This window comes from Hemicordylus capensis, chromosome 3 (genome assembly GCF_027244095.1).
Source record: "Hemicordylus capensis ecotype Gifberg chromosome 3, rHemCap1.1.pri, whole genome shotgun sequence".
Taxonomy (NCBI): domain Eukaryota; kingdom Metazoa; phylum Chordata; class Lepidosauria; order Squamata; family Cordylidae; genus Hemicordylus; species Hemicordylus capensis.
In genome coordinates, this window is record NC_069659.1 from 102,553,038 (window position 1) to 102,576,040 (window position 23,003).

At 42.0% G+C, this 23,003-nt stretch overlaps 1 protein-coding gene and 1 long non-coding RNA gene across 4 annotated transcripts in view; one reads left to right on the forward strand and one right to left on the reverse strand.

The window, feature by feature from the left end:
* CFAP47 (cilia and flagella associated protein 47) overlaps positions 1-23,003 on the forward strand; it is a 503,999-nt gene that overhangs the window by 13,974 nt on the left and 467,022 nt on the right. For all 3 annotated transcript variants that reach the window (XM_053311021.1, XM_053311022.1, XM_053311023.1), the window contains exons 3-11: positions 3,648-3,763; positions 4,963-5,101; positions 6,820-7,048; positions 9,579-9,739; positions 11,183-11,313; positions 12,574-12,809; positions 13,986-14,178; positions 15,395-15,605; positions 17,272-17,424. In XM_053311021.1, the coding sequence (XP_053166996.1) occupies positions 3,648-3,763; positions 4,963-5,101; positions 6,820-7,048; positions 9,579-9,739; positions 11,183-11,313; positions 12,574-12,809; positions 13,986-14,178; positions 15,395-15,605; positions 17,272-17,424 (1,569 nt within the window). The remainder of the gene's footprint in view (positions 1-3,647; positions 3,764-4,962; positions 5,102-6,819; positions 7,049-9,578; positions 9,740-11,182; positions 11,314-12,573; positions 12,810-13,985; positions 14,179-15,394; positions 15,606-17,271; positions 17,425-23,003) is intronic.
* Positions 5,325-23,003, reverse strand: part of LOC128351458 (uncharacterized) — a 31,970-nt gene continuing 14,291 nt past the window's right edge. The window contains exons 3-5 of the long non-coding RNA XR_008319786.1: positions 22,877-22,939; positions 7,059-7,145; positions 5,325-5,539 (exon numbers count right to left, since the gene is read on the reverse strand). This is a non-coding gene — a long non-coding RNA (uncharacterized LOC128351458). The remainder of the gene's footprint in view (positions 5,540-7,058; positions 7,146-22,876; positions 22,940-23,003) is intronic.

The following is a 23,003-nucleotide window of genomic DNA, read 5'->3' on the forward strand; positions in this document are numbered from 1 at the left end:
CGTATTGTTCTGAGAGGGTCTGTAGGAGGTAAATCTTTAGTGTTTGGTGGCATGGCAAACTTACAAATGTGTGAACGCTTGCTTGGGAGTAAATCCTACTGAACCTCCGACCGAGCTTGGATAGCATAGTGCTGTTTGGAATTAGCATTTTATTTCTTGATTACATTTCTATCCCAGACATTCGAGCAAATTCATCACCCTTAGCTACATGCTCGGGAGATGTTTCATGGTATTCAACATACTGCACGTGTATAACTCTGTAGTAGTGGCTGACATACAGATCAAGGATGCACCGGTGCAGCAAGAGAACAGCCTAATAAAATTTCTCAACACAGCTTCCCAACTAACTACATCGGTGCAGCAGGGAAATGGCTATTTTCGACGCCCTCCCTTCTCCAAGGAAGTCCTCTGTGCCAGAGGGCTTCCTGGGGAGGATGTAAAAAATTGCTGCTTCCCTGCTGTACTGTTGCTAGGAAAGTCCTGTTAGGTTGCTCTCCTGTTGCAGCCTTGCTGCATCTGCATCCTTGCTCTGTATGTTAGCCTCTATTTTAGATTTCAATATATTTACAATTGTAAATTAAATGTACGGTGCAGTAGTACAATTTGGAGGCAATGTTTATGTTTCAGAGATCTTTAATACCTGCACTGCATAACTGTCCCCCCCCCCCCCATCTTCGGTTTGGTAACCATGACTTTTGAAATCTGTATGCTCATAATGCTGTTGAGATCCCTTTTTTTTTTGTTTAAAAGGGCCTAAAAGTCTCCTTTCCTGAAACTCTCATCTATGAAGGCTAATTTTCATTCTCATCTAACTCCTCTTTTGTCTGACATATTAGCTTCCCATTTTTCTTGTAGTGCTTGTCATCATCAAATGAACTCAGCTTTCACATTTTCAAAAACATGTAAAATCTCTAGGTGAGGACTTCCGTTTGTCTCAAAATGAGATGAGAATTGTTACTTATTGTGCAATAATCTGTGAAATTCACTGCCACATGAGGTGGTGATGGTTGGCTAGATAGCTTGAAAAGGAGATTTAGACACACTTCATGGAGAACAGATTTGTCAGTGTCTACAGATTATGATGACTATATGCTGTCTCCAGGTTTAGAGGCAGTGTGGCTTCAGTACCAGTTGCTGGGAAGCAACAGTTGGAAAGGATGTTTCCTTATGTGTCCTGCTTCTGGGCTTTCTAGAGCTATCTGGTTGGCCACTTTGGGAACCAAGATGCTGGACTAAATGGACTTCTGGTCTGATCCAGCAAGACTCTTTTTATATTATTTTGTTATATGAATGCATGGTCCCCCCACACCCTAGTCAGGAAAGTCATTTTCCTAAATATGAATGTACAGTAGTCCCTCGACCTACGAACTACTCGACAACCAATGTTTTCGACTTACGAACGCCAAAAAAGACCGGAAGTAGTTGGCAGTTTAGATTTGGCTTCCTCGACTTACGAATTTTTAGATGCGGTTTCCTCGACTTACGAGTGTTTCCAGACCTCCGTGGGTGCGCTTTTCGACCTACGAAAATTTCGACTTACGAACGTCCGTTCAGAACGGATTAACTACGTAAGTCGAGGGACCACTGTACTATATTTTCATTGATTACATACATTTACTGTATGTATCCCATACATGCACTGTATTTTTTTAAGAGAAAGCTGCTTCCTACATAACTGTAGGAGGCAGCTGTAGTGCCTTATCACGAGATCATGTTCAGCAGTCTGTTTGCAGTTGTTGCTGGCTCATTTGGCAGTGACTCAGGATCGGGCCTTCTCTGTAGCTCTGTATCTGGACTTTGGAATATGCTCCTTGCTTGACTAAGAGGCTTTCCATCTCTGGTGGCTTTTAGGATGGCCCAGGCTCAGACTGGCTCACAGGGCAACAGGGCATATTCTCGGTGTGCCCAATCCGCTGGGCACCCCTGCGCCCCGCCACACTCGGTAGCAGGGAATACTCCCACTTTTAAGTACCCATTCTGCTCAAAACCCATCACCCTCCCCACATACTACATTCCACCGCCCTCTCAGTGCCCTCAGTCCGGCCCTGGGAAGGCCTCTTTAATCAAGCCTCCTACTTGTTTTTTATATGACTTTAATATTGTTTTAGATTGTTGATTTTTGTTGCAAACCACCTTGAGTTTTTGAGGTTTGTTCAAATATACCACCCAGAGATGCAGGTTTTGGGCGGTTTATAAATATGTTTAAAAAGTGATGAATAAATATTTTCTTGGTTTAATTTGAGACTTTAAGAGGATGGGGCAGCAACCAAGTTTTATAATGTTCACAATCCAGAAAAAGTTAATCATGGCTTGTTAATGTTATGCTGTCAGTTGGAAGTAAGTTTCCTTGAGTTTGGTGGGACTTACTAGGTCTGTTTAAATTCTTGTTTCTGAATATCCTAAGCCAAATAACCCACTCTGCCCTTCCCCGCATGAAGGTGACCACCCCCCATTGCTCACCTCCATGCAATGCTGTGCTGTTCCCAGTGCCAGAGGAGCCCTTTAAAGGGGAATGGAGCCTTGTCGGTCCCAGTGCACTGTGGAAAGGTGCACAGAGAGTGCTGGCAACTAGATTCTTTCCAGCACTTTTTACAAAGAACTCTATGGGGAAAGTGCTGGAAAGGACTCCCCAGTGCTCCCCATGCGCCTTCCCAGACATCACTCTGGGATGTCTCTGTTTCTCTTTAAGGTGCTCCACTAGCATGGAGGTAAGCAGTACAAAGGATTGTGTCTGTGTGGTGCTGGGGGGCTATGCAGATTGTTCAGCTCTTGATATTTGGAGCCAAATATTTGCACAAGCCAAGGGCTTACTTATAGAAACATAGGAAGTTGCCTTATACCGAGTCAGACCGTTGGTCCATCTAGCTCAGTATTGTCTACACAGACTAACAGCAGTATCTCCTTAGGAGTCTTTCTTACCTCTGCCTTGGAGATGCCAGGGAATCTGGGACCTTCTGCATGAAAGCATGCAGATGCTCTTCCCAGAATGTCTCATCCCCTAAGGAGAATATCTTTACAGTTGCTCACATGAAGTCCCCCATACAAACAAACAAACAAACAAACAAACAAACAAACGCAAGCTGGGTGGACCCTGCTTAGCAAAGGGGGCAATTTATGCTTGTTTCCACAAGACCTGTGCCTAGGAGAATTAAAATGGATGGTTAATGGCTAAATACTATTGATTTTGATGAGATTTGTCTGTGTAACTCAATCTAGCATGTCTGTTACCTCTTATGAAAAATATGATTTTATTCTAAAATGTAAGTAAAAGTGTAAAGAATGTTGAGAACCAGAGCTTGTTCATTTTATATTCTCTGTTTGGATGTTTATTTTAAGCACAAGTAAACACGATCTATTGCAAGAATGTACTTTTTGAAGAAGTTCAAACTAATTAAAAATATAGTTGCAGTCCAATGTGATTAAATCCATTGTGATTAAATTGTCCTAAAGTTACCATAATTAAGAAAACACAGTGACATTTTAATAAGCTACCTCCATCTGTGGATGTTGCTACTAAATTAACTTACATAATTAAATTGTGCATTTAGTAAAAATAATAGGAAAGTATCCTATCTTTTTTTTTTAATCCAACAGAATAACGGCATAAAACCAATTACAATTGCTGCCTTCTTAATTTTTTTTTGCAGATTTGCTCCATGCTGCCGCCTAGAAATTGAACCTGAGATAAATTTTGGCACTGTCATTGCAAACAGTAAAGTAATTAACACAGATATAAAGATTGTTAACCATGGATCAGCTCCAGGTAAATATTTTCTGTGTAATATACCAGATTCATGTTCTGTTAAGATGGCATGCAGCTGGGTGTCTTAACTTCTGTATTCTGAAGCCATTTTATCAGTCTCATGGGCCTAAATTTGTTTGACTCTCCAAACCAAGGTTGCCAGCTGGCTAGGAAAATACAAGCATGGCTATCTTCACACATTGCTGGGTAAGGAAGGCAGATGATGCCTGTTGTTGTTTTGCTTCTGCCTGGTTTTCCATTGTTTTAAAATGTTGGTATATGTGCATAGTGTATACGTGTGGATTGCGGCAAGGGAGACCCAGAAGATTGTATGGGCATATGCACGACTATGAAAAATTCAAATTGCTTCTGCCCCATGCCATGCCTGGCTCTTGCTTCCCAGCCTGGACCTCCCTGTTGTGACTTAACCACAGACTATAGATCAAGTTGGCTCACTATTTTGAGTTATCTGCTTACATGGGTTTTGAGTTCTTTACCATGAATTAACTGATTGTCACAGTCTCACCATTTTCCATCTGAAAAATGGCTATGTGGTTTCTGTCTTCTAATGTTTGATTCCTTATTAGAATGTTGCATTTGTAGTTATTCATGTGATTTGATGTGTAGTCTGCAGCTGGGCTTATCTGCTTGAGTTGTGCACTTCTTATTCTTACTTTGTGCGTGTATTTGGATTATTTCAGGTTAATTGTTTTAGGTTGTTAGTTGGGTTTGGATGTATTGCTTGGTTCCAGAGGACTTTAAAGTACTTGCTATAGCTGTACACCTAAGATAAACAGAGTGTTTTCGATGGTCCCTGCCTCCAGACCCTGTCCAGACATCAGGATGTTGGCAATCCTACTTGAAATTTATTTTTGTAAGCAAACGGAGAAAAGAGTACTAATACAATCATGGCTGTAGGAGTTTTGATTATATCTTGTAATAAAGTTCTGCTCAATTAGAATGCCAGTTCTATGGAAAGAACCCTATTGCTGTTCTGTTATTCAGAGTTCCCTTATGTAGTAGTAACATGCTCATCAACACAGTAGGCATGTGAGAGAGAGCCTATTGATAGTAGGAAAGAGTTGTGCACTCTTATTGCACTTATTGTGCTGCCTGTGGGATCCCTATCAATGGATACCCTCCTGCTCTACATTGGAATGGGGGTAGGTTTTGAATCTGTCAGTGTTATATGCTGTGCATAACATGTTTATATATTTTAGGTACTTTTAACATCCAATACAGAGGAAATGTCCCCATCACTATAGTACCAACCAGTGGTGTAGTGGAACCCAAAACAGTACAGTTGGTTAGGATGGAGATCTGTACTGATATCCCCAAAACTATTAATCAACCAGCCACGTAAGTATAGAGTGTTTCTAACTTGAAGCCTTTATATTAGTTTGATTATAACTCATTCACAGTACTATATATAAATAATAGTGTGCTTCACTATGTCAGTACAGGTTACAGTGCTTTCCACTTTCACTATACTAGTTGCAGTCTGCAAGAAGACCAAGCTGTATTGAACAGCACATCTTTTATTTATGGCTAAGTTGCCTACTTAGCCAGGATAACAGGGAGATCTGGATCGTGATTCGTTGCAATCATAAGAGTGGGTTCTGCGCCTGAGCGGGACAATTCGGGCAGAATTGACTAGTTCCTCGAAGAGCTTAGCCCTGCCCCTTGCATGTGGTGCGTTTCCTCAGTTTGGGTGTTCTAGTGTTTTCTCCTCTGTTCCTTTCTGATTGCCATTGTGTCAACACCTTGGACAGTGAGCTCCTCGAACCGGAACACTTTCTATGTAAAAAAAAAGTACAATAATAGTTTAGCTTATTATGTGTAATGACTTGGACTGGACCAGACAATTCTTACTCAATAGTTAAAGGTGAGCAACCTGTTTTTAATAACTCGGTTGAAATAACTCACTTGACTAAGGTCATTGTACTGGGGTTTGCGATACCAGATTGCTTAGAATTGTTTAGTTATGATGCAGCTGCCAAAGCCAAACTCTCCCAGTAAAGTTTTTTTTTTTTTGCCATGGCATTTAGTGAACCCTTTATTGTTACAAACAACAAATTGTGGATAAAGGAATAAGTACTCACATAATTCTTTTTTCTGTTCAGCATGGAATGTGAAATTAAGACAACCATCTACTCTGATGGGTCATAGTTATTATATTGGGAAATATGTGTGCTGTAGCTGCTAAAGAAGCTAATGCAACGTTAGTAACAGAGGCATAGTGTCTAGATCATGTGAAGTAATTCCATTCTATTCTGCACTGTTCAGATCTCACTTAGAATACTAGGTCTAATTCTGGGCCACATTTTAAGAAGGATATTGATAAACTAGAATGGGTTCAGAGAAGGGCAGCAAAGCTGGTAAGGGTCTGGAAGCCAAGTCCTATGAGGAACTGTGAAAAGGAGATTGTATGTTCTGCTTGGAGAAGAGAAGACTAAGCGGGGGGCGGGGGTGGGACATGATAACTTCCTTCAAATATCCAAAGGGCTGTTGCATAGAAGGATCAGGCTTGTTCTCTGTTACTCCTGTGGGTGGGACTAGAACCAGTGTGTTGAAATTGCAAGGAAGCAAGCTTACAAGGTTTCCAGATATTACGAAGAATTTCCTAATTTTAAGAGCTGTTCCAGACAGTGGAACAGTTTGCCTCCTGCAGTGGTGGACTCTCCTTCACTAGAGGTTTCCAAACAGAGGCTGGAGAGCCATCTGCCAGGGATGCCGTAGCAGTTCCTTGCACTGGACTAGAGAATCTCCAACTTACCCCCCAACTCTAAAAATCTGTTAGGAAACACCAAAACTGGAAATCTAAAAAAAGGAAATATAATGTAGCTAAGCTTTACCACTGGTGTCCTCAAAAAAACAACTTGTGGAATTCCATTGCTACAGAATGCTAGGAGTAAATAGTATTTGTATGTTTCGAATATAAATGTTTGTGTAGTATTTATTTAAAATATTTAAATGGTCCAATAGAATGAATTCCATAAGGTATATGGACGGTTGTATCATAAATCTTATCTGTGTTTACCCCACCCTACCCCCTTATCTTTTGCTCTTATCAAAAGTGTGGAATTGCAGGGTCGTTCTAATGCTCACATAATGATCAAAGCAAACATAGTGGAGCAAGTTCTTGAGCTGTTGGGCATTCCTCACTCAAACAGAATAGAATGTGTTCATTTTGGATGTGTTTATTTCGGAACTTCCAAAACGGAAGAAGTCATTCTTTACAATAAAAGCCCAGAGCCCATGGATTGGGTGGTAGTCCTGCAGGATAATGCTGTTGGGGCGGAAATGGTAAGGAAACTTATCTTGGCTTTTGCCCTGCTTCTTAATATCAGTCAGTTTTCTTTCCAGAAGGGGTTCTCTTTCTCATGTGTGTCATAGTTGGAATCTGTTTCAAGAGAGAAGAAAACAATTCCCTTTGAACTGATAAATATATATGACAAATAAACTGCCTGTGTTACTATCTCTATGCATAAAAGTCAGTTCTCTGCATGTTGCACTCTTGTTTGAGCAAGACGTGAATCTGTGACAGGGATTTGCAGATTTTGGCTAGGTGTATTTTGGTTCTGTTTGTGTACATGTGTGTGAAAACCTGACCCTTGCTGCAGCCAGTGGTTATAAGCATATCTAGCCTACAACCCAGTGGTGTCCACAAGTGTATCTCTATTCACTCCCAAGTGAGTGGCTGTCAGAGTTGGATAAGAAAAAACCCAACTATGCATTTGTGATGAAGCTGAAACCTGCCCACCACCCTGCCACTTTGTGGCCTGACTTGCCACCAGTCTTACATGTTGTGTCTTCCCAGATGATCCTGCAGTGTAGGGCTTTCCCTCCACACATACTCTTAACTGTCATAGAGATGGGCATGTTGCTAGCATAAAATAATACCACAGAAAATTCTTATTTTTAAAAATAGACATGGCAGTGATGTCCAGAAGTAATAAGCATAAGGGTAGGTAGGATCTAGTGAAAGGGACAGTTTCCTCCAATGCTTTATTACTAATACTTAGCTGCTCTTTCAGTACTAGACTCTTATCTTATCCCTGTTTCTGCCCCCCGCCCCTTAATCTGGAATTCAACACTAGCCTGACTCACTCTGTGTAAAGTTAGTATTTACTTTTTGGGTTTTGTGTGTGAAAGAACAATCTGGACAGCTGAGGAAAGTGAGATTTACAGATTTAAAGGACTCCCTGCTCCCTCATTATTATGCCCCCCCCATGAGAACTGCTGGTGGTTCTTCTATCATGGCTTGGGCTTGTGAGGACTCAAGTAAGAGTTTCCCACATGATCCTACCTGATCTACTGGGGAGATTTTATTCTAAATGTCACTACCACTAGAAGTGTGGTTATTGGAAATGCAGGACATGGTTTCCTTGGCCATAGTGTCCAGAATTTGGAACATCCTCCCTTAAGGGGAATATCTAGCCCTCTTCCTTTTTATGAGGAACCTTTCAGAAGTTTGTAAAGTCTTTCCTGTTCAGGCAAACTTTCTAGTTGTTGTTTTTTAAAAGCCTGTTTTCCAAATAGAAGAACTACTCAAATTATGATCACCATCCTTCTAGAATTCATATGTTTGTTTTTGTTTATTTATCAATCATATTTACATACGGCCCAATATGTGCATCTTTAGGTGGTGTACACAATTTAAAACATAACAAATGTAAAACAGAGTAAAAACAGTTAAAACAATTTCACAGAATAAAAAGTTAAAACAATGTCACGAGATAAAAACAATTAAACAGTTTAAAATTATTTTCACTTAAAAGCCTGAGAAAACAGGTGTGTCTTGAGGGTCTTCCTAAAAGCAAACAGAGAAGGAGATGCTCTTATTTGAACAGGGAGCATATTCCAGAGCCCTGGGGCAGCCACAAAGAAAGCTTGGTCCTTAGTTGCCACCAAACGAGCCGGTGGCAATTTGGTGAATCAAATAAATGAATAAATAAGTCATAAATAATAAAGTTGGTGAATTAAACAATAAATAAACAAACCATAACTGGAGTTCTTCAGATGATTTTAATTGGTGACAGGGCTTGTGACTGAGAAGGCTTTCTCTTAAATACCCTGGACCCAAGCCATTGAGGGCTTTATAGGTGATAACCATCATTTTTTATTTTGCTCGGAAACATTGGCAGCCAGTACCAATTATAACACCTATAGTCCCTTTGGGTTGTCCCAGAGACCAGTCTGGCTGCCACATTCTGTACTAATTATAGTTTCTGGACTATGTACAAAGGCAGCCCCACATAGAATGCATTACAGTAGTCGAGCCTGGAGGTTACCAACATATGCACCACTGTTTTAAGATCATTTACCTCCAGAAATGGGCGTAGCTGATGTATTGGCCGAAGCTGATAAAAAGTGCTCCTGGCCACTGCCTCAACCTGAGAAACCAGAGTTTTGGATCCAGGAGCACTTCCAAGCTACATACCCAAACTTTCAGGGGGAGTGTAACCCCATCCCGAACAGGCAGATCTAAACCATCTCTCAGGTCCCAACCTGCTTGTTAAATTTCTAGACTGCCTTTCATCACATAACCGCAGCATGGCTTACATCATATTAAAAGCAACATAAAATAAAACCAGTATCAGAATAAGAGAGAGGAAGATTCCAATAACTAAGTATGCTCCCTGGGTTTATTTTTATGGCTCTCTTGCTATCTATGTGTGGTGGTGGCATTGTTCCTTCTTCATGTGATTTTTCAAAATAATTTGGTTCATCTTATATTTTTAATAAGATGATGTGCTGCATTGAGAACCCTTGAGCTCCACAGAGACATGCATTTTAAAAATAAATATGTACACAGTCTTTCATTGTCTTGCAGGGTACAGATTTTCAGAAGAGTACAGATGCTGTTTTAAAAGACTTGGTTTACCCTGATGCTAAACAAAAACAAGATGTTTCCACTCTAATTTCCTGCATTCCCAATGAAGGAACACTGCAGCCTTATCAGAAAGCTTTGGTTACTCTTGGTTTCAGTCCAAAGTAAGCATGGGGTGTGATAACTACACATATCAGTGTAATAAATGATAATGAAAACTATTAGAAATTGGCCTCAGCCATAATATTATTTGTCTGCTTTGGACAGAATTTATTGGGCAACATGCTGACTAGGTTATGCATGACTAATTCCTATTTAAATGAATAGGACTTTAGTTAATCACAACTACCTTGTTTCATTGATTTCGATGGTACTTAGTTATGATTAACTATTCTGGATGATGCCCACCATATCCTTCATTTTAAAAACCCTAAAATAATTTGGTTCTGTAGCTTCTATTTAACTTGTTTTGGTTAAATGCTCTCACAATTATGGAGAAAGGATTGGTTTTCAAAGTTAATACCTAGTACCTATCTCTTCCTTTCCTCTTCCCATAGTGGAAGGGGAGGAAATGTCCTTCAGCTTGGATACTAGTAACTGCTGCTTTCCATTACTTGTCTGGGCTAGAGCTCCTATTTGAAAAATATGGTGGTGACAGCTGCTGCAGTGGAAGCTATGGTTTCTGTAGGCTCAAGGGTTATGATAGTGGCTAGAGTGAATTGGAGCCATTTGTCAGTTGGGATTATGAAAAGGGTTGGGGCTGGTTAGAGTTATGGATGTTCATGGAACCGGTTCCATGCACACCTGAGAGGGAGGGTGGGGGGCGGTCCTTTAAGGGGCAGGGGAGGCACTGCCTACCTGCCAGCTGCCACCCTGCCACTTCCCCTGATGGTGCTCTCGCAAAAAATGGGCGCACGGGGCTGCAGCATGCCTCCCTGGAGCCCCAGTCAGTGGTGCCCTAGAAATGGCCGATGTGCATGCATGCTGTGCGTACGCATGTTGGCCATTTCTGGGGCGTTGCTGGCCAAGGCTGCAGGGAGGTACTCCACAGCCCAGCGTGCCTGCTTTTTACAAGAGCGCTGGTGGGGGGAAAGTGGCGGGGTGGGGGCTGGCAGGTAGGCAGCGCCGCCCCGGCCCCTAAAAGGAACACTCCTGCTCTCCGAAATGGCTCAAACACTCAACCGGTTCGGCGCTCCCAGAATGGAGCACCAAACGGTTCAGTGCACATCCCTAGTTAAAGCATTTAAGAACAATGTTAGATTATTTGAGGCAGATGGCCTAAAACATTCTGTAGGAAGTAGTAAGAAATGAGAGGCCAAGAAAGGCCTAAAATATTTATTATTCTGTATAGTGAATGTTGTAATTGTTCATACAAGTTCAGTCATATGTGGCCCTATAATTAAAGAGAGTGTTGATGCGGATGATAAAGGCTGATTGATGTTGTATAAAAGTAAATTGTGGAAGCATGAATTCCGGCATAATTTCCTTAAAATTATGGTATTCCGCACCCCCTTTTTTCTTCGTCAGTTATACTTGTTACATGCCATCATGTAACTGTTATGCATCCCATCACCCGTGGAATCTAAACTTAATTGTAAATTTTACAGACTGTTGAAGAGAGACCAAAAGTTTGGCAAAACTCCATCAAGACATGATTATGCTCTCTTTATGACGTTTGAAGCAGTAGGAAGTAAAGATGACTTCTTGCAAACTTTGGATTGTGATACACCCCCCAATGGTATGTTGTTTATAAATACAGAATAGGAGTAAAGAAATTAGAACTGAAACTTTACTATAGTAAGCCATGTGTAAAAATGTAATTAAATGACTAATGCTTAAATTAATGGAATTGTCCTCCTCAAAATGAATAATATATATTTCATGGCTTGTGAAAGGTATTTACACATTGATAAACAATACAAAACATTTTAAAACTGCTATTGAAAGAATCCCTTGGTGCCCCTTCCTTTGGAACTTGACCCATGAAAGATGTTGATGTGTGTAGATTTGATAAATTGGGATTGTGATAAAGTATATAGATAAGAGATGTCTCTGAGCCTATATCTTTCTGATTCTGTTTCATCCAAAGTTGTAGTGATGACATATAAATGGCCTAAAGATGTTCATTATATGCCCAAGTCTCAGTAACACTAGTAGTAAACTAATATTCTCGGTTGCTAGAAGGCAGGGACATCTCTATGGGTTATCTCCCTCCAGGGGATCCGAGGCAGGACAGAACTTGATTGGATAAGAAAGAAAGACACGCCTACCTGAGCTTGAGGGAGATAATCCCGCCGCAGTTCTTTCTGTCCTTCAGCAGCTCCAGGCAGTCTTTTCTATCTCTCCTTGCAACTTAGCGTGTTTTCCTCACGCTATTTCCTATATGCTAGTTACCAGCATATACTGATGGCATCATTCACTCTTGCAAGCACTTAAGGACCTCTGGCTAGACTTAGCATGAAAGGATAGATGTCCATTAAGTTCTCCCCTCTTGATTTCAGCCCTCCTGTTTTAGGTGGAATCTGGTTGGCAGGTTGGTAGTTCTGTCAAAAACTGGTCCACAAATTTGAGGGCTGTAACTGCAAAACTTCTCCATTGTTTCCACCCATATCTAGCACTTGATGATTGCCCCACAAGTATGAAAGTTCTTCCATATGGGGATTGATCAAATTCTGTAAGCTGTTTCCCATTTATTTTGACTGGTTTTTGGAGGCTAGATGGCCTTTTACAGGCGTTTTATGAACTTTATGTTGGCCATTTTAAACTGGATTATATTTTGATATTTCAGGTCAATTGTAGCCTGCTTTTAGCCTTCAGAAGAATTAGTCTATAAATCTATATAAAAATCTACTATTTGTTTAAGTAATCATTTACATCAACCCAGTAGTAATGGGGAAAAGGGGTCAAATTATCTGAAGACCATCTTTCATTATGTATGGTCATTACTACATTTGCACTGCGAGTGACTGCATTTCTTCTTGTCTCAATTCCTTTACAGAGAATAATCCTCATAAGGTTGAGTTGGGTCTAACAGGTTCAGGGCTTCCAGTGATGTTGACGTTCAAGCCAGGACCAGTCATCAATTTTATGGAATGTTTTATAGGTGAACATACAGATATACTTTGCACGCTCAGAAATGAATGTAATAGTCTTCCAGTTACATTTGCATTTCATAAGATTGCACATTATAATATTTGCCCTGAGAGGGGGAAAATAAAAGCCCAATCCATACAGGTACTGCATGTTTTTATTTAATCCTGTGAATTATATACTTGACCTTCAAAGTATTGTATGTAATGATGAAATATTGTGTAGATCATTAGTATTGGAAATTTAAATTGTGATTAAAGTGATATTTCTATAATAATGTTGGCCTAAATTAATGGTGGCTACTTAAAACAAAAATTGCATTGAAGTTTGAATATAACCTCATATTTTGGTGTATAAAGCATATTTTAGATCATGATTTTCATTGGTAAATACCTTACAGGTCTTTGGCTTCTCAGAATTGAATATGCTGAAGATTCAGAACATCTCCCCCCACCCCCTCAGTCATTCAGATGCATCTATTTAAGAGTTGTATTTGACTTTTCTCACATCCTAGCAGTTGCAAAATCTTCCTCCCTGACATCCCCAAGACTTAAGCTCATAAACAGTGAATTTTCAAATTTTACAGAACATCAGAATAGAGATCAAAAGGTCAGGAGGATGGGGAAAGGAGGCATGTACCCCAACAGCCTGCAGTTTGAAAATTCTAAAGATGGAGTTTAGGAGACTTTATGCATACATGGGTCAGCCTCTGAAGGGTGTGAGATCATTTTGATATGCAGCAAGAAAGCAAAATAGCTATACTTCCCATATTTGGGCAATATAAAATGAATTATTTTATTGCTACCAGAATTTCACATATCCCATCTCTTCTACTCATTAATAGTCACTGGCCCTGCTCTCCTCAGCCCCCACACCACCTCCTGTTTATATATTTACAGGACATACTATGCATGTCTATTTGGAAGCAAGTCACTTTATTCAGTGGGACTTAATTTCTGATAAGAGTGCATTGGCTTCCCGTCTTATTGTAGTTTGTAAGGAACCATGCCAGTTCTATATTATTTAGAGCAGTCAGCAGATTGTGAGGCTAGACAGAGTAGGATGAAAATGTATGTGATAGCTGAATTAAACAATTTAACTAGAGTTTAATTTAGTTAAGCTCTAACTAGAGTTTAACTCTAGAGTTTTCATTTGTTAAAACGCAAGAAATAAAAGCTATTTACTTGAAAGCAGGAGACTTTACATACTGAAAGAAGCAGGAACAAGCATGATTTAAAACTTGTTTTGAAAAAGAAAACACAGAAAAGAGCTCCTGTTTCTTCTCCTGAAATACCCTACTCTTTTTTTTTATTTCTTTAGGATGTGATATTTTCATTTGTTCCACGTCATGTAGGAACCTTTCAAGTGAAGCAGGTGGTAGATATCATTGGTCCAGTGCTCATGAAAGAGAACTTACTAACTCTGAAGATGAAACCTTTTCAACAAATATGCTTAATGTTCTCAGGCGTGTGCAAGTCTGTAACTAATAAAGTTGTGCTGAAAACCATCCCTGGTATGTTAAAGAAAAGAAGATTACAATTTTTAAACAATATTTCTGCCAGCATTTCTGAGGGAGAATTCTGACAAACATTTGAGAGAGACTGAGGTGACAGAACTAATATTTGGTGACTTTTTTGGCGTGGTGATTGGTTCGAATGCTCTGACAATTCATCAACATGTGACTGTATCTCAAACATCTTGTGACTTACCTGAGATTACCTATCTCTCTACCGCCCAGCAAAGGGTGGTGCTTGTTCTCTATATATGTTGGTGTCATGTAGGAGCATTCAAACTAATGATAACTGTTCTAGGACGATCATCATGTGCTGGCTTGAATAATTTGTCTTTGTTGTCCTTTACATAATGGAATGTAGGAACATGCTGGCAGAATATCCTGGAAATAGTTTTTCAACATGCAAATCTCTGGCTGTGATTCAGAGATTTAAGTGTATATTCCACATGTGCACACTCCCACGCACAGCCCCCCACTACCTTTTTAGAACCCCTAAATTGAACCCCTAAATAGCTGTTGAATGCCTGAGTTCTTAAAGCAGTTTTGCAATGGAGTATTACAACTTTTCAAAGATGATCAGCTGCTGAGATCTGCATGCTAATTTCTTCTTATAATAGCTCTTATACCTAATTGCCAAACTGTTTCTTAAACCTCAGCGGAGGTTTTCAAACAGAAATCGGGGGCTTATAGAAAGTTAACCAAAAAAAAATTATGTTGATTACACAGAAAGCGTACTGTCCTTTTGGATCCCAGACTATGTTAAGCAGATGGAATACTGTACTCCATTTTGGTACATCACAAGGGTTGGATCTAACTTCACCAAGATAGGATCCATCTGACAGATCTGACACACTAGATGAATTTCGAATTCTCTACTTTTTCTGAGCATTTTACATGTATAAACATCCTTCCCTGCACTTTACATGTATAAACAGACTTTATACCAGGGTTGCACAACTTCACCCTCCAGCTGTTGTTGGACAATCTGCACCACCCCCTCCCCCCAGTGGTTGGGGATGATGAGAACTGTCGATAACAACAACTGGAGGGCTGAAGTTGTATAGCCCTACTTTATACAGTAAAGTAGAATATAATCCCTTTTTGTACAAAGAATATTGTTGCCGCTTATTAGAAATAGTCTGTGATTTCAGGAAATAAATATGGTAGTTTGTACTTTTTTCATTGTACATGTAATTTTATTTAAATCCTAACAAAGGTATAACACCATTGGTTTCCAATGCAATTGGAGTGTTTGTAGCTGAGAAGATGAAACAATGCAATGATATTACACCAGTAGCACTGCTTAAATCAGATCAGACAAAAATTCATTCTCATCGGATAAACAGAAACTTGAATACTGCGCTAGTAGCTCTTCCTAATGATCGTCCAGCTAGCTTAAGACCTGCTGAATTGCATAAGGATTACAGGTAGTATCAAACAAATAATGCTATTTAGAATGATGTATTGGACATGATATTACATATTTTATATAGATTTTATTTTATAACCCAAGCTACCTGTGAGTCATGCTGGCTTTGGTTCAGAAGCGAGCTGGACTATTTTGCTTCAAACCTGGGAAGTAGCTTAGCTTATTTTTTAGTCAAGGCCCACCGAGCCCCAAGCCTCTCCTTCCCCTGACACCCCACATTACCTAGGCTGGTGGTGGCAGTGGCAGCAGCAGCGGCAGTAGTCCAGCCATGGGGGAGAGAAGGATGAAAATCTTTTCCTTCCTCCATTCTTTGTTGCCAGGACGAGAGATCCTGTTAGTCTTTGGGCAGGAGGCTTTGGAAAAACTGCATTCCCAAGGGCCACTGGGGACATTTGTCCTTATGTGCTGCATAGACCCCTGAGAGAGGAAGAAAGAGATTTCCCCTTCCCTATGTTGAGTGCTGCTGCCAGGTCAGCTGCTAAATGCATTTCAAGGCAAGGATGGAGAGAGCTTTGGGGCGCAGGGTGGGTTGACAAAGGTAAAATAGTAATTCTTTTCTAGCTAGGATTTTAATCCAAGCTGGAGAGGAATTTGGAGCTGCTGCTGCTCTTCCTCCTCCCCCTCAATTTATAGAATCTGTTATCGTTTTAAATGGTTTTAATGTTTTAAGGTTTTAATTCTTGTTTTAATTTATGTTATTGTAAACTGTCCAGAGATGCAAGTTTGGGGTGGTTTATAAATATGCTAGCTAAATAAATACATAAATATACTGCTGTTTGAGAATACAAATTTTCTCAAAGTGGTTTATAAAGACAAAGAAATAATAAATAAATAAAATGGTTCCCTGTCCCAAAAGGGCTCACAATCTGAAGAGAAACATAAAATAAACACCAACAACCATCACCACTGGAAGATCCTGGGGTTGATCAGAAACTGTTACTCTCCCCTTGCTAAATATAAGAGGATCACAACTTTGAAAGGTGCCTCTTAGCTCAGTCAATATTAGGGATGTGCACAAATTGATTTGGCGGGGCAGGGAGCAGTAGCTTTTTAAGCATGAGTAAAGCAGATCCTTACCTGCTTGCTGCTGTCATGCTGCTTTTTCACATGCAGTACTATGCCACTTAGAAGTCTGGTTGCCATGTGCGTCCCGTGGCCGCGCACAAACTGCTGGGTGAAGCCCCATGGCTGCATGCGGACTTCTGAGCAGCTCATCAGCGGATGAGCAGGTAAGGAACTGCTTTACTCATGCTTAAAGGTACCCTCTCCACCGAAACATTTGTGCACATCCCTAGTTAGCATAATGCCTACCATTTCTTTAAGGTAAGCGTTTTGCGTCTCTGAAATTTATTTCTGACCCCTAATGAATGAATGGGTTTTGTCAGCATCTCTCTAATTTCATGCAGGATTCCATATTTTGACACTGTGCATATTTCATTTTTACATATGCAAATTATTTTTACATATGTAGAAAGAAGATGTTTTATCAATATTTTGTTTTCTTTTTCACACCAAATTGCAACTATTGTGTGCTGTGATTGTCCTTGCAAGGTCAAATGCTGGTAATGATTAGTGGAATAATGAACGTATGAATAAAATATTTTTGTGGCAAAAGCAGTAATGTGTTCTGTATAATGAAACTGCTTTTCTTTTTAAATATTTAGGACTATTTTCACAAAGGTTGCTAGATATAATTACGTGGATCCAGAGTTTTCCTACACAGTATTAGAAGAACTGGAAAAGCAAGTAAATAAGGATTACTATGCAGATTACCTTAGAAGTTTACGACAGCGCCGTTTGCATAAAGAAGCTGCTAGGTAAACATTGTCTCCAAATAAGTGACGGACTACAGTATTGCTTAAACCTTTTTTAGTTGTGTAGCACTGTAGTTTCATTATTTTATTTTTAGGCTTTTAAAAAGAGCAACAAATCCTGGCTTGATTCCTAAATCTATACATAACACAAAATCTATACATATGCACATCTTGCATGAAGATGGGAGAGTAATCTTGCATACTGGAATGGTTTTGAGAACAATGAAACTATCTGGGTGACGATAGGGATTTTAAAATTCATTCCCTAGTTACAAGCTGCACCCTTGGTGCTAACTCATTGACTTGACTTGTGTGTGGTGGTTTTCCCTCCTGAGATGCATTAGATTTTTAACCATTTTAAGTTACAAAAGCATAAAAAATTAAAGATGACATTTCTAGGTTTTCAAAGTTGAATAACATAAAGGGGAAGTTCATTCACCTAACCATATTAGCCAAACAGAAGAAGCACTGCAGCAGAGGGAGAGACCACTTGCTTCCCAGATAGCCAACACCAGTCTCATCCTGGGGCTATCTGTTGCTGCTGCTGTTGAATGCCTGCCTGGAGGAGAGGGTGAGACCATCAGCTAGCCCCCTGCCTGACCTGTGGAACTATGGCCTCTGGCAGTGGATCCTCTGCGGGATTGGGGCCCAGGAGTGAATCAGCAGTCCTTGCTTTCCATCTGACCAGAGTGGTCAACTCTGGGCCTATAAAGGGATGCTGCTTGTGGCCCTTTGGGGGAGCCACTTTGAGGGACAGTAAGGGCGAGGGCCAGGTTTCCTGACCCAAGAATTCACATGTGGGTAGGTATTTAATGTGGCTTCTGTTTTAATTAGTCCTGGGTGATTTTGTTTTAATTCTGTTTATAAATGTGTCTGAGCTTATCTGGAGATGGGGAGACAGGGAGCGTATGCACTGATCATGGGGCAGCAATTCTGGTGGTGGTGGGGAACACAAGAAGTAATGGCAGGTCAGCGGGCCATTACCAGGAAGGGGACTTGGAAACCTAATAGTTGTTTCCCCTTCTGGCTGTCCTGCCAGCTCTTTGACCTTGGGGAGCAGTGCCAACCAACCTTGGAACCTCACTTTGCTCCTTTGTAATGCCAGGTTGGTCTAGAACAAATCAGAAACCATCCATGATTTGATTCTGGATGAATGTGCCAACCTGATATATATTACGGAGACCTGGTTGGGGGAGGCTGGGAACCCAGTGTGATCCCAGCTTCTCTCTCCAGGGTACTCTTTGAGGAGCGGTTGAGGGACCATGGGTGGGGAGGTGGAGTGGCTGTGGTCTATAAGAATAACCTTTCCCTTACTAGGATCCCTGTTAAAGTGTTGGACCATATTGAAAGTGTGTACTTAAGTTTGGGGACCAGGAATAGACTGGGACTTCTGTTGGTGTACCAATTGCCCCGATGCTCAACAGAGTTCCTAACTGTGCTGACGGACTTGGTCTTGGGCTTGGTGTTGGAGTCCCCCAGGCTTGTGATGCTGGGGGACTTCAATGTTCATTTTGAGACCAATTTGTCCGGGGTAGCTCAGGAGTTCATAGCGGCCATGACGACTATGGGGCTATCTCAAGTGGCCTCGGGACTGATGCACATTGCTGGTCACACGCTTGATTTGGTCTTTCACTCTGATTAGGGTGGTGTTCTGTGGGTGGGGAATTCTGTGATTTCCCCATTGTCATGGACGGACCACCATCTGGTTAAAGTTGGACTCACAATCACTTCCCACCTTCGCGGGGGCGAGGGACCTATTAGGATGGTCTGCCCGGGAAGATTATTGGATCCAATAGGATTTCAAGAAGCCTTGGAAGGATTTAGTGTTGGCTCTGCTGATGATCCTGTTGATGCCCTGGTGGAGAATTGGAACAGCAGACTCACCGGGGCAGTAGACATCCTAAACGTCCTCTCCGACCTGCTTCAAAACTGGCCCCTTGGTATATGGAAGAACTACAGGTGCTGAAGGTAGACGACTGGAGTGCAAGTGGAGAAAGACTCGGCTTCAGATTGCAACATAGAACTCATTTGAAGACCTATGCTCAGGTGATACGTGCGGCAAAGAAGCGATTCTTTTCTGCCTGTATTGCATCTGCAAGTTCATGTCCAGTGGAGTTGTTCAGGGTGGTGAGAGGGCTAGTATGTGCTCCTCCTCCCTTGAATCAGCATCTGGAACTATTGATTACCCGCTGTGATGTGTTTAACAAATTCTTTGTGGGGAAAAACTCTCGTATTCAGGCAGACTTAGACTCCATCTCCACAATTACTTCAGTGTCCAATGTGGAGGTGTCCAGCGATTCCTCTGGTGTGATTAGGTTAGATCAGTTCCAGTTTGTGACTCTTGAGGATGTGGACAAGCTGATTGGAACGGTGCGGCCTACCACTTGTTTTCTTGATCCTTGCCCAACATGGCTAATACTATCTGGCAGGGGGGTTGTTGTAGAAGGCCTGGTAGAGATTATAAATGCATCTCTGAGGGAAGGCAGGGTGCCTCCTTGTCTTAAAGAGACAATTATTAGACCACTTTTGAAGAAGCCTACCTTGGATCCCTCAGATTTGAGCAACCACAGGCCTGTATCCAATCTTCCATGGCTTGGCAGGGTAACTGAGAGGGTGGTGGCTTCCCAGCTCCAGACAGTCTTGGAGAAAACTGATTATTTTGACCCATTTCAAACTGGCTTTCAGGCTGGCTATGGGGTGGAGACTGCCTTGGTTGGTCTGATGAATGATCTCTAATTGGGAATTGACAGAGGAAGTGTGACTCTGTTGGTCCTTTTGGACCTCTCAGCTGCTTTTGATACTTTCGACCATAGTATCCTTCTGGAGCGTCTGAGGGGGTTGGGAGTGGGAGGCACTGCTTTGCAGTGGTTCCGCTCCTACCTCTCGGGCAGGTTCCAGAAGGTGTCCCTTGGAGACTGCTGTTCTTCAAAATCTGAACTTTTGTATGAAAGGTCAGGATTGACCTTTTGTGGCTTCTTGAGCACAGGACTGAATGTGGAACAGGAGAAGGACGAGCTCCCCGTTCCTCCACCTAAAATGCCTTCAATATCTCCTATTAGAGCACCACATGGGGGCATCTTACCTCCTGCATCGGTCCCTATTACTGTGATGGTGTCATCTATTCAACATTTCATGGGCCAAGGCTTGTGCCTACCTGCAACCCAACCTACTTCCTCCTGTGGGTTCCGCCACACACTTCCTGAAGATTATGGAGAGTACCTGCGGTGGAAAGCTCAGCGTGTACCTGCAGCTCCACAGGTGCCGGTAGCGCAACCTGTAATGGCACAATTGGAGCCTACTTTCCTGTTTGGTGAGGCCACACCCCAACTGGTGCCTCCCTCTCAAGCACCTGGGGCACATGCTGCATTGGTCAACTCATCATCAGGTCAGGCACAGCCTCTGCAGTCATGGCAACTTGAGGGTACACTGCACCAAGCGGCAGCGCCCCCCCCCGATAAGTTTGCAGGGAAGAGGAAGAAGAAAACAAGCCGCCCTCCACTGGAGCAAGTACCATCATCTCCAGACCTAGGGACCTATTCGTTGGAGGAGTCTGACTCGGATGTTACTAGTCACTGGTCAGACCCACCTTCCGACGTTCCGCCACGCCTATCGACATCCCCGACGGAGGAATTGAAAGCATACCACACTCTCATTAAGGAAATAGCGGAGGCACTGGGGATGGACTTGAACATGCCTGACACTGAGGTACCCGACCCAGTTTACAATATGTTGTCAAAGGCCAAATCGTCCCACCCAGGAGCCTTGCCTATGATTCTGGCCGTCAGCAAAGCTGCCAAAACTGTGTGGGGAGTCCTCCAAACCTCTGCCCCCACATCTAAATGTCTTGAGAACTTGTACAGAATACAGGAAGAAGGAAACACCTGCCTGTTGCACCATCCTATGCCTAATTCGATGGTCATATGTTGTGCCTTGTCGGCACGGGGCAGGGGGCTGTTGCCATACGATGCCGGCTGACAAGGAGGACAGAAAGATGGATGTGCTGCTGAGGAAAAACTACACCACATCCAGTTTGGCAATTCGTATTGCTAATTATGCGGCATGCCTGGCCCGCTATAACCACCTACTTTGGGACACTTTGTTACAGGATTCAACTTCTATGGCACCAGAAGAATTCCAATATAAGTTTAATGATGTGTATGAGACAACAAAACCCACACAAGGCAGCAGCTTAGTGCCTTCAAGCACCTAGCTGAAATGGAATCGAGAACGATGGTTGCAGCCATCAATATGCGCCACCATGTTTTGCTCTGATCGACGTCCCTACAGTAGGACATGAGGGATTGGGAGGAAAACCTTGCCTTTGATGGAAAGGGCCTCTTCCATGATGAGACAGATTCGACGATGGAGACTATAAAGAAATTGAAATTTACGGCCAGAACTTTATGGCGAACTCATCTGTGTTGGGAGGTGCCCCATGATGTTCGTACTCTCAACAGAGGTCCTACAAATACCAGGACTAGAGGGATTTCAAAAAGCAATATAGACCCTACCAACGGTCTAAGGGATTCAGCCAGAAAAATAAGGGTCAGAACGCCCGCCTAAATAAGGACAATTCAAAGCAATCTTTTTGATGGCTCTGTGAGCCCACTGCACACTCCTTCAATTGGCAAGGCCCCAACCACTGGCCTTATAGCTGCCAACACTACCAGGGCCCCCAACATCGGCCTTGTAGTTGCCAACACTTCCATCAGATTGGCAACATGGCACAGCATAACATCGGATCGCTGGGTTCTCCGAATCATAGAGACAGAATATGTGGTATAGTTCAAAGTGCTACCGCCATTCTCTGGTCTGAAGTTTACCAGGGCCACAGCGGTACTTCAGGAAGAAGTGAAGGTGTTGTTGGAGAAACAGGCAGTTGTCCCGGTTGAGTGGGCGAGGAGATTGTCCAGGTTCTATTCCCGCTCCTTTCAGATCTCGAAGCTGGATGGAGGAATCAGGGCAATCATGGATTTACGAGGCCTCAATTGATTTATCTGGACCCAGAAATTCAGAATGACTATGTTGCAGGCAATTCTACCCTTCTTGAGCCAGGAAGAGGGGGCAGCAATGTTGGATCTGAATGATGCTTGCTTTCATGTAGGTATCCAGTAGAATCACCTGAAGTATCTCAGATTCACGGTAGGGAGTGCAATATACCAATATGCAGTTCTGCCCTTTGGACTGTCGACAGCACCAAGAGTATTTACCAAGGTTATGGCTGTTGTAGTGGCATACTTGTGAACATAAGGTCTGGTGGTCTTTCCCTTCTTGGACAATTGGCTGCTAGTCAGCAGCAGCAGAGAGCGACTGATTTCTCATATCCAGTCAATGGTGCACCTGTTCCAAGACTTAGGCACCAATATCAACTGGAAAAAATCAAAGTTGAATCTGACAAAACGGTTAAGCTTCATTGGAGCCATTCTAGATATGGAGAAGAAAAGGGCATACTTACTTCTGGAACGCTATCAGCAAATCAGTGCTCTGGCTCAGGAGTGCATGTGCTGTTCTTTTCAACCTGTGGAGAAGATACAGAGATTACTAGGTTTGATGGCATCCTGCAATACGATGGTCAGGTACAC